At 41.0% G+C, this 11,991-nt stretch overlaps 2 protein-coding genes across 2 annotated transcripts; both read right to left on the bottom strand.

Moving 5' to 3' along the window:
* Positions 1-301: 301 nt before the first annotated feature.
* On the bottom strand, positions 302-6,840 carry gja1b (gap junction protein alpha 1b). The gene is made up of 2 exons (XM_041064329.1): positions 6,708-6,840; positions 302-4,068 (listed from the first exon to the last, which is right to left on the bottom strand). The coding sequence occupies exon 2, from the start codon at positions 4,050-4,052 to the stop codon at positions 2,886-2,888; it is 1,167 nt and encodes a 388-aa protein (XP_040920263.1). The 5' UTR covers positions 4,053-4,068; positions 6,708-6,840; the 3' UTR covers positions 302-2,885.
* Positions 6,841-8,710: 1,870 nt separating this feature from the next.
* LOC121199584 (gap junction Cx32.2 protein-like) lies at positions 8,711-10,673 on the bottom strand. Its single transcript, XM_041064412.1, has 2 exons — positions 10,568-10,673; positions 8,711-9,827 (listed from the first exon to the last, which is right to left on the bottom strand). The coding sequence occupies exon 2, from the start codon at positions 9,809-9,811 to the stop codon at positions 8,939-8,941; it is 873 nt and encodes a 290-aa protein (XP_040920346.1). The 5' UTR covers positions 9,812-9,827; positions 10,568-10,673; the 3' UTR covers positions 8,711-8,938.
* Between the last annotated feature and the right edge of the window lie 1,318 nt (positions 10,674-11,991).

Here is an 11,991-nt window from a genome sequence, read left to right as displayed (position 1 = left end):
TAATATTTGAGATTGTGTAAAATTTTAAAGGTGTCCAAAAACTTTTTTCCACCACTGTACATTTACACATTGTCAGTATTTCAGGGAGGCTGGAGCACAATATAAGCTCAAAAAGATCAGAATACAATTAGATGGATGCAATTAGATGTTATAAAAAATGAAAATGAAGGATGAAACCATTTATGAGCAATAAAACTGGACTAAAACAAACCCAAAAAAATGTACAAATGACAGGTGACACTCACTCAAAGCACAGAGATGACACAGAGAACAACCTGCAATGAAGCCAGTCAATCAGCAATTAAGAAAGAAAAATATTTATTGGTTAAAATAGCTTTTCACAGGTACAATTAATGGGTTTTCGTTTTGCTATCATGCACTTACACTGTACAACAGTGGACCCCCATTGATTAGCATTGTCTGAATAACTGCAACAAATGACTATTGCTCCTGTTCTGTCAATGGAAGACACATCTCTCACAGAACCAATCAATGAAACCAGTGGTCAGATGTCTGATATTCTGCACTGTAGTGATTTCTGTGTTATAAAATAAATTAGTAACATTTGCATCAGAAAACTCTTACCACTTACTGTGTGCATCATATTACATCTCTATCACCAAGATCTCAGTGCAAAAGCCATTGTAGCTGAAAGATCCATGACATATGTAAGTACCAACAAAATGATGCACAATTGACAATTAAAAAAAAAAAAAAGACAAAATAAAGAAAAGAAGCCCAAATTGAGATTTATCCTAGAGATGGGTAGTTGTGGAGCTACATTGGCATACATTTTAATATAACTGACTAAATATTAGTCCAGATCTATAAGCAGTCTTCTACAAACTCACATTTTATTGTGACACAGTTAGCTTGATTTACAGTACTAAATATCTATTTCTCAAGCAGCAACGGTTACATCTGAGTCTGAAATCAAAACATTACCTACAAAACAAAGAAATCACTCACTCAAATATGTAAAAACACAGATAATCATTCTACTGTCTGTCTCTACTGCCCACAAAAGATGAAAAAAAGAGAGAGAGAACACACATGTCGAATGAATGACAGTAATAAAGCCTTTCTTTATGGAACCCACATAAAAGCAGATCAGAGTTTGCTGTGCCACAGCAGCCTGAACCCTCAGCCCTGCCACTCTTACACACACACCCCAAAAAAAAAGACAAATAAAACCACAAAATGAAAACATAAGACCACATAAATTCAAAGTTTATCAGGAAACAACAGTCCACGCTGACTGACAAAGTTACTAAAGAAAAAAAAATAATATTTTTTTTTATTTTTACTGTCAATAAATATACAGTTGGTGGGGAGTTGATGTAATATGTTTTCTGTGAGTAAGAGATACTGGATAGTAGTCAATTTGTCCTCTTAGTGGTAGGTGTCCTACAATAAATATTCACTACAACTGACATTAAGCATTCTCCTCAAAAGCCTTACTGTAAGTCACATGTAAAGGATGAGCCGTGTGGTAAACACTTCACTCAATACAATAACTCCTGTCTGTTGTGACTGAGAAACTAAAAGGTGGTTTTAATTGAGAATGGGGTTAGGATAGTTAGGGTGTAAGTTAAAACAAAAAAAAGCATTAATAATAATAATGTTGATTTACACATAAATTCAGCTTTATTACACAAGCAAACCTTAAGAGCAACTCACTGCAAGTGTGGCCAAGTCCATCACACAGTGTTAGCACAGGTGGAATGTCGATTGAATGATGTCGTTGCAATTGATCACACAGGTTTATATCAAAGTGAGGGACTGTCCTTACCTGAAAAACAACAGCACTTGTCATTTGTTCCAACATCTACCTGGCCTGTGTTTACATGTTCCCCCAGCAGAGACCTGTTGCGATCATACGTCTAGTGATGGTCCTCTCTCAGGAGCTAAGTAGGAAACAGTGTGACATCATTCTACAGGAAAACCTCTTAGAGACAAAGAGTGAATTCAACTTTGGGCGTATTAGCAGTTTCCAGTCACCTTAACCACAGAGCTGAAGGAGCCTTTCATATGAGTCTGTTTTGGAAACCACTGGAAAAAAATTGCAGGTATGGACAGTCTGGGTTTGTTGTTATAATTACAGCCTGTAATCAGGATGGATATTACTAATTCCATATTAGATGCTTTAGATCAATTGGCAGAATTAGGAATTTAGGGCATGTGGGTATGGGGATTTGTTTGTTGCCCAGCTGGACTCTACTTTCATCATTTACAATTCATCAATCAATCAATTACTTTCTTTGACAGAGACAAAGCTCACTAATCAACAGAAAAAAAGAAATGCAAACAGACCACCATTAGCCTAGAAGGCTAGTATCTCTCTGGTGTCCCTGGCCAGACATTTAAGACACAACTAAGAAGGCACCCTGTTGTAAAGTTGTCACCAGTCCTTCACATCTCCTCTATGGCAGTGGTAAATCAAATGCTGTCATCAGTTGGAAAAAAAAAAAGCAGAAACTATGAAAACAAGAAAAATGCAACCTTGGTAAATTCGAACCAAATAAGTCCCTTTCACCAGTGTGGTCCTCTGTTCTCGAACTGATTAGAGACTGGTTCTAAGGAGCTCCTCCTCCTCTGGGACCATTCCTGCGGCTGTTCTGTTCTCTTACAGCGGGGTTAGCTCCACTAACAAGTTATGGTAAAAGTCACTGGAAAAAAAAATATTTGCAACTTGTACCTTTGACAGTGTTACATAATAAGTTTTAATGTCTCTTTGATTGACTAAGAGTCTCTATGCTGAAGACAGTGATTGAGGTTAGTCCCACCTCTTATATGAACCTATGTGATGGAGAGTTTCCTGATTCTCTGGCTTCAGCTGCATATCTCGTCAGCCAGGCAGAGGTGGGAGGAGGAAGAACCAGGGCTTACACGTCCAGGTCATCTGGCCTGGCTCGGCTGCTCATCCGGCTGCTGGCTCGGCTGCAGGGCCTGGCGTCCATCAGCGACAGCGGCTGCAGCTCATGTCCTGCTGATGAGGACAGTTTCTTATGCTCGTGGGTATCATCGGGGAAGTCAAAGGCTTGTGCGTGGGAGTTTGAAATAGTGCTTCCTCCACCGTTCTGGCCGAGCCGGTTCTGCTCTGTAGAGTAGTTTGCCCAGTTCTGCTCATTGGCCTGCTTATTATAATTACGGCACGAGCCAGTTCCCCGCTCCCCAGTGGCCAGCTTGTAGCCTGGGGGAGACATGGGTGAAAGCGGGGCAGTCGGGGAGGAACAGCCATTATAGTAGGCATACTTGGTGGTGGACAGGTCTTTAGGGGTGGGGCTCAAGGTGCCTCCACTGGGGTAGAGAGTGGACTGTTGTTTGCCCTTCACGCGATCTTTGATCCTCTTAAAGAAGACATAGAAAAGCTCAATGATGTTGAGCAGCAGGGACACCAGTGAGACCACCAGCATGAAGATGATGAAGACAGTCTTCTCTGTGGGTCGGGACAGGAAGCACTCCACCTTCTGAGGGCATGGGGACCTCTCACAGGTGTAGACGGCACTGAGGCTGAAACCATACATGTACCACTGGATAAGCAGGAAGCCCACCTCAAACATAGACTTGAAGAAAATACTAACAATATAGGTTCTAAGCAGAGCCCCCTTCATCTTCACTTTCCCATGCTCCTCTATGCCATACTTTAGCTTTTTCATCTCAATTTTCTTCAGCGGGATGTCAACATCACCTCCGTCATTTTGCACAGCTTTAAGTTCCTCCTCCTTCCTGTTGAGTTTCTGTTCCTTCCTGTTCAGATAGAAGACGTGAGCTAGGTAGAGGAGTGTGGGCGTTGACACAAAGATGATCTGGAGGACCCACAGGCGAACATGGGAGATAGGGAAGGATTTGTCGTAGCAGACATTGTCACAACCAGGCTGCAGGGTGTTACATCTAAAGGCAGACTGCTCGTCTCCCCAGGCTGATTCCACTGCAGTACCCAGGACCAGGATTCTGAAGATGAAAAGGACCGACAACCAGACCTTCCCCCCAGCAGTAGAGTAGGCCTGGACCTTGTCCAGCAGACGACCCAGAGCACTCCAGTCACCCATTCTCAGGGAGGGTTAGCTGTTGAAAAAAAAAGGGCACTGTTGAACTGACAATAATATACAGACAGTATCAACTATTAAAACATATTCAGGTTTGTATGCTCCAAACAGTACTTTTGGTCTTTAGGGGAGCTTAACATCCTCGGGATTCTTGACATTCAGTGTTTTTGGAAGCATGTGATTAAACAGCATCGTGATTGGAGGAGACAAATGAGATATTTCCAACCAATCTGAGCACAGAACGAGCACAGGGACAGGAGACACGTTTTAGTTGCTTAGGTAAGAATGTGAACATATGACATGAAACTTTGAGTGGTTATCAGAAAGAAAAAAGTGTTTTAGATTGAAGTGATGGAGAAAGTTTAAGAAACCCTGGACCCCATTAAATCCTTCACATCAGCAAGATGATCAAATCCCAGCCCTACGGCAGCTCTGTGTTAACCCCTCCATTACAGAACGATGGAGAAACTAATAATCAAATAAAATCAAACTATTACTGTGAATATTAAAAGCAACACAAAACTTCGTAAAATAACATAAACTGCCCTCTTCGTGAAAAACAGGCTTCTCTCAGTCTCAAACAGAGTCATCGACCTGGTCAGAGCTCCTCAAAAAAAAAAAAAAATCTACTTTTCTGTCACATGACAGGGGTCCACCTACAGCGCCTCTCTGCTGCACTTCTGAACCAAGAGGTTTCTCAAGCCTTCAGATTGTATCAGGTGAGGGTACCTGTTAAATATTGTCTTGTATTTTTAAGGATCTGTGTGTCAGAGTTTATAAATGTTAGCAGATTTCTTTTAGCCTTTACGCCTCTTCTCAGATTCTTGTTGTGCAGAAGCTAAAAGTATTTTGCTGAAACCACGATAATTGTAAACTGGGTTGCAAGCAGACGCAAAGCCGGATCATCAGCAGACCGAGCTGCTGGGCAGAAATGCAAAAAAAGGTTTTCAGAGAACACCAGAAAATCTACTGAATGCTGTTGTCTTAGCCAAGCTGTTCAGAATGAGGTTGCTGGAAAAAAGCCACTATGCTGCGTGATTGTGGACCCAATCTGATAAGTGTGTGTGTGTGGCAGAACAGACTCTGCAGCTAAGTGTGCTCAGTAAGGCCTCTGGAGACCCATCTTTCCTCAGTGCTTATAGAGCAGCCCTGCAGATCCATGCATCATTTCCTGTGGGAAAAAATCAGCTCATTAACAAAACTAAAGCAACAGCTGAGTTCCTGTTGATCAGTGTGATGCAATTCAGTCCAAAGTTTCGACAGAATGGCTTTCCAGGGTGTCCCCCGCTTTAATTTCACTACAATTAAAACACGTTCACAGTTACAGGATGCAAAACACTAGTTTTACTATGCAGCACTGACTGCTGAGCTCCTCTGGCCAAGTAGTTAACAAAACGCTCTGTACAACAATTTGTAAAAGACATAAATTAACATTCAGTAGAAGAATCAGAGAAGAGGTCCTTTCTGGGTCATCTTTAAACGGTCACCTTCACGGCTCAACAATTCAGTATGAACTTTTATCAGGAATCTGGTGAAGGTTTGGAGACTCCAAAGTGGGTCTGTTTCCCCCCATCTGAGAGGAAAACAACCATGAAGAGCTGTTACAAGGTTAGAGCAGATCTTATGAGGTAAAGAAGAAAAGCCTGAAGCAGACACACAGACATGGACTTCAGATAGCGGGGACGATGTTGGCTGTGCCTTCATAGGGACATTAACGTGGATAAGTAGAAGCCTCCAGTCTAAGCCACATGGTGCCAAACTAAATGCATGTGCTCTCACTTATCTTATGATAAACTCCATTCTCTGTATGCTAAGAGCTGGATAATACACAAAGTGAAGTGTCATTGTATAGGAGTCACCTGCAGTTTGTGAATCTTCAGCCTTCAAGAGAGTCAAAGATGAAGAGTTAAAAACTGGAGGAAGTAAAAGAGTTTGAGGAAACTGATGAACTTTTTGTTGGCGTTAACAGACAGAGAACATCCCGCCACTTTCTACTTGACTGAGTCTGTTTGCTGGAAATGAGCAGAACAAAAGACTCCAGCACAATGAGCCTCTCAGCAGATGTTAGTGCAAATCCTGTCCTCAATGAGAGGACACAGGATGTCAATGAAAAACCTCCAAATTACTCAATGTTCCAGTCTGGAAGGGTCCCGGTGTCACAGGGCCACTGAACAAAGTAGTCACTGGGTTTAAAAGGACAAGCAGGAATCCTTAAATGTATAAAAGTCCAGAGGACAAAACCAGTGTCTGTCCTCCATGTCCCAGAATAAAACCAGTACAACAGCCACAGGAAGCTTTGGGTGGATAAAAGATCGGAACGCGCCTCAGGATTTTATTAGTCATTAGATAAATGAAGCAAAAATTAAAGCACTAAATGAAAATTTGAAAAAAAAAACCAACCAAAAAAAAACGCCTTTCCTCTGGCGTGGACACATCCTGCTCCTTCTCTTTGTCAACACTGGGAAACTTTAATAAGAGGGAAAAAACGGATAAAGCAAACAAACGCTGCGCTTTTTCAAACAGCGGAGGAAACTTGTCAGAGTTTAGAAGCTGCTCTGCGCGGACTCTGAGGCGCACCGGAGCTTCCCCGACTGTTTCTAACGGGACAGGAGGAAAGTTTCTTCTCTAACAATCCAACACAAAGTGGCTCTAACTTACCTGGAAAGTTACGGAGAGAAAGAAGAGGGGCCCAGAGGGACTTTCTCCGCCACTTGTACAAAACTCTCTCTGGCGATGCTGATATCCGAGTGTGGGACCAAGGAGGGAGACTGAGTCAAACTTGTCAAACTTCCCTTATAAGAGTCCAGAACTGAGTCCGTCAGAGAAAGTTACAGTCACCTGATCTCTACGTCAAGACAGAAGCCGCTGTCTGCTGGGAGGACAGAAGGAAAGAGTCTCAGTGAGACAGCCAAGGTGTGGACGTTTGGGGCTTTAATGTTTCATCTCTGATGTGAAACCAAAGAGTCCAAGTGTAAAAAAACAAAACAAAAAAAAAAAACTACAGCACATCATCTGAGCCTGTCTTACATACACAATTCACACAGAATGTATCAGTGATTTACTGAACTAACTACTCTCCATTCTGTGTAATGAGGAGCCTGCGCCTCTTCACAGTTTACTACATTGAGCTGATGAGTGTTTGCATTTACTTTGGAAAAAGATCCGGATACTTTGTTCATAAGTGCTTGTAGTAAAAAGGCAGATATTTCATTTAATTACATCACTTTTTGACTAAGTCTTTCAACCAGTTAATGAGTCTAAAAAACGTTTTCTTGACAAAAAAAAAGAATTAAAACAGCTGAGATTTCACCTCAACTAATGTCAAGACTTTTCTAGTGCGGAGTCTCAGTGTTGATTTTAGTGCAGTGATTGTAATGTGCCCATAGTGTTTCATGCTGTCACATCCTGCCTGTGATGTCCTTATTTATTTATTCATCCATTCACTGATGTTATTTTTGTGTCATTATTCTTTAACATGTGAGTGACTGTATGATGTTGTTTCTAAAGCCCGGTGTTTGGACGCTTTCCTCTGATGCCTCTTGTGCTCTTCTGCTGAGACTCATGATTTTTTTTTTTTTAAAAAGCCTTCTCATCACTATAATGATTAAAAACGGAGTTGGTATTATTATTATTGTTGTTGTTGTTGTTGTTATTTAAATACATTCACCAAGTTCCATTTCTAAAGTCACGCTAAAAACCCTTCTTGTGTATGTTGTAACTTTCCATTAAACCACTTGTGTCTCTCAGACATCGCTGCACCAGTGCACAGCACCACCTAGTGACTGTACAAGTGTAATGCAGGTGAATGTATGGAACACGTTGTGTACATGTCCTAGTATTACATGGTATTAAACAGACTGTGCATGCTTTAAGGTTTAACAGGATCACTGGCTTAACAAGGGGAGTAAGAACCTTCAAACAACCATTTAAACTTGTGGGCTGCAGCATTTCGGTCCCCACAAAGCTGCTGGACCCCACAAGTATTGTGGGCTCCTGGTTTTCAGACCACACAAATATAGTATAACAAGCTCACACAAACACACACATACGAACACCCACTGTTCTGAGGACAAAGCCGGTGAGTGACCTAGTTGTTCCTTGAGGCGGCAGCAGATTGAACAGTTCTCTTAACTTGAGCTTGAAGCCTGCACCTTGTGAAGACTGTCTGAAGCTTCATGAGTAAGAGACAGAGACAGATTCCTCCTGATTACCAGAGGCTGTTTGTGTGTGTGAAGTTCCTGCAGCTCCTTTAATGAAAGAGTATGATAATAATAATAATAATAATAATAATAATAATAATAATAGAGGTCTGTGCGAGAGTCATGTGATATGTGGATAAAAGTAAGTTAGTAAAACCTTGATGGCTATTGCTTCTTCTGTGGCTTGCATTTACTGTGATACATTTATATCTATAACCATATTATATAATGTATACTATAGACTGAGATTTCCTTCTATAGATATCCTTCTCTTTTACTGTTAATTTTACTCTTAACGCGTATGACCTAGGTATTGTCATGTAAGCTGTTTGAATGCATACTTTTCAGTGTAATCAACTTCATCAACACAGCAACAAATACGACATGTTGCAGATATAGTTCACATAACAACATATTTATTTATTATAACCAAGTCAGAGCACAATATCAACTGAACGCTTAAAGAAAAAAAAAACACAGCAAAGAGTATTTGGAAAGTATCAGTGTTATTATGCTGATTGTTATTATCTTGAGGCGCAGCAGATTTGGTAAATCAAGAACCTTTCACACAATCCAGTGATTGACCATAAAAAAATAAAAATAAAAAGAAACAGTAAATGTTTAAGAGTAATTTCAGCTAAAAGAATAACGAGAGCAAACATCTAAAAGTGACGTGTAATTCATAAGGTATCAGGTGTCCTTTTCTTTATTGATGGAGTCCATGTGTTTGTCATCATTGCAGAGGTTTGTCAGATGCTGAGAAGACAGAGGTGGGAGTGGGTAGCCTCCATACTGGCTGCTCACGCCCCCCCAAGCTGGGTTGGATGGGTATGGCTCTAAATTGAGCGCATGCTCGTTACTAAGGAGCTTTTTCCTAGCATCTCTCCTCTTTTTACAGAGCAGGTAAATTATCTCAATGATGTTGAGGAGCACTGAAAGTCCTGAGACTACAAGCATGAAGAAGATGAAGATTGTCTTCTCTGTGGGACGTGAAATGTAACACTGGGCACCGGTGAATTTGGCACAAGGTGGAGACAAAGTACAGTGGAAATAGGAGACAATGAACACAGGGCCCAAGATGAAGAACTGGCCCAAGGTGAATCCCACCTCCACGAGGATCTTAACTACCAGCTGGGTGATGTAAGTGTAGAAGAGGATGCCTGTTATCTTTACCTTCCCTCTCTCATCGGTATACTTGGGTTTCTTCAGTGCATTTCCATTAGGGCTGTCCCGCAGGTGCTCCTTCATCCTCTTCTCTTTGTGGATGATGTGGACAGCATGGCCCAGGTAGATCAGGGTGGGTGTTGACACAAAGGTGATCTGCAGGACCCAGTAATGAACATAGGATATTGGGAACATCCAGTTGTAGCAGGCATGTTCGCATCCTGGTTCCAGGGTGTCACAGTAGAACTCCGACACTTCATCTCCCCAGACTTTGTCAGCAGCAGAGCCCAGGACAAAGATCCTGAACAGGAAGAGGACGCTCATCCAGACCTTCCCCACCACAGTGGAGTGAGACTGGACCTTGTCTAGCAATGACGACAGGTAAGACCAGTCGCCCATGGCTGCAATCTAACGTCTAAAGGGAAGGAGAAGCACACACAGAAAATTAAAGAAAAGTCTGAGTAAAACAAAATGAAAACAACCATATGCTGTCATAATCTAGGTTTACAGCAGGTAAACCTAGACCTTCTACCATTCATAAAACTGAATATGAGCCTTTTAGACTTCCTTCTCTACCTGTATGGAGACAAACTTATCTAAATAAATAAATAACTGGAACATGGAAGCAAATCTGCTGCTGCTAGATGAGGAACAGAAGAAACACATCTTAAACAGTGTTTAGTTCCCCAATGAGAGACAAAAAGACACATTGGAAAGAAAGTGCAAAGTGACTCGGACAGGAACCTGAGAGGACTTCCTGAGCTCTCTAAAATACAAGAGCTAAACTCAATTCAATTCAAGTACAATGAAATTAGATGAATAACTTTTATTTAACTTTTTATTAAGTTTTTCAGTAGGAGAAATGGTGTAAGATTTTTACTTTTTTCACTTACTTCCATAATGTCTCTTTAAGCAGTGTGATAAATGCAAACCCAGACATCTCAAAGCTGTGTACAGTTTTTATAAGCATGGGATGATTTACAGATATAACACACATTTCCCATAGTAGCATAGTTACTTAAGATTTGCGACATGCTGAGGTAGTATAAGATGGAATTTGTCATAAAGAAACACTGAAATTCATCTTGTGACACCACAACATGCAAGTGAACAAGCGTTTTAATTCAAGCTTGCAGAAACATAAAATGTACTCACCTGTCAGGCTTCAGATATTAGAAAGTCTTTGCCGTGAGGCCATCACAGAGGAGCCAGAGCACGGGCAACGAACGACGAGACGCACTGACCAAAATCAGACTTAAATACCTCTAAAGCCTGTGGGTTTGGTCATTCGGTCAACCTGACACTCACAGCTTCTTGTTTTTTTGCCCATGAGTCAAACTTGTGACAGTTTTGTCCTCTGAAAAGATTTCATCACCCTTAGTTCCTGTAAAGGAAGCTACAATGACCCTTAACACTACATTTTTCACACCATAAATCATATTTTCGCCTTACCTCCCACTTTGAGAGACAGATAAGACAAGACAAGTTGCACGCCCCAGACTGTGTCCACATTCGTTTCACAGACACACCCTGTTTACTGTTTATGTGAAAGATTAATATGCAAAAAAAAATGTTTATTGTGTGAAGTGTTTTACAATGAAATCAAGTCATATTTTATATAAATCGCTAAATATCAAAAATCATAAGTATACTTTAAAGGACGTCAAGATTTTTTTTTTTTTCAACATATGACACCTTCTGTCATTAGATCCTTGAATCAGATAAAGAAAAACTGCCAAAAAGAAAAATATGTTACATGTTTAAAAAACAAAGTAGATTTACAGTGTGGACAATCAGGATGACAACTTTACAGACTATGAACATCAATGAAGAAAATGATCTGGAAGGATGTGGATCAACTTCCACTTGGATTTAAAGGCCTTGACAGAGTCACACTGTGCAGCTGGCTGACTCCTTTTAACTCTGAGCACCGACAGGAGCCTTGTTTTCTGAAAGTGAAGAGCACAGGATGGAATATTAGGTTTAAATCAGACAGGTATGAAGGGACCCGCCCAGTTAGGATTTTATAAGTCATTAAAAGCACCTTAAAGTCTGATCTGACCTGGATACGGAGCCAGTGATGGGAAGCTAAAACTGGTGTGCTGTGGTCAAATTTTCTGGGTCTAGTTCAAGTTCTAGCTGCAGCGTTCTGAACCATTTAAAGGCTTTTAGTAAGTAGCTTTCAGTAAGACCAGGAAAGAAAACGTTACAACAGTCACACAAAGGTGTGAGTTTGAGTCTCAGCATGTGCCACAGATAGAAAAGCTGTCTCAATGTGCTGATGAAAACAGAGGGTAGCATCATGTGGTCTGTGTCGGTCCAGCCGGTTCATCAGAAGCAGCTCAGTGTCGTCTGAATTATGTGACATCCAGCCGTTTCACGGCAGATAAACCTCCAGTTCAATGACTTGAGAAGTATCATCAGGCTTTAGAACTGTGGATAATAAGGACTGCAGAGGTTGGTGATCGGAGCCTTGTGATTTTTAAAAACCTTGAGAAGAGGTCAGCAATGACTAAGTAAGGGCTGTCAGTTAAATGGAAAAGATCAGCCTCTATCTCGTCTGGAAACACAACAGGAAG

Source organism: Toxotes jaculatrix, chromosome 19 (assembly GCF_017976425.1).
Source record: "Toxotes jaculatrix isolate fToxJac2 chromosome 19, fToxJac2.pri, whole genome shotgun sequence".
Lineage (NCBI taxonomy): Eukaryota > Metazoa > Chordata > Actinopteri > Toxotidae > Toxotes > Toxotes jaculatrix.
The sequence above is the reverse complement of the archived record's forward strand: the minus strand, read 5'-3'. Positions and strand labels throughout refer to the sequence as shown.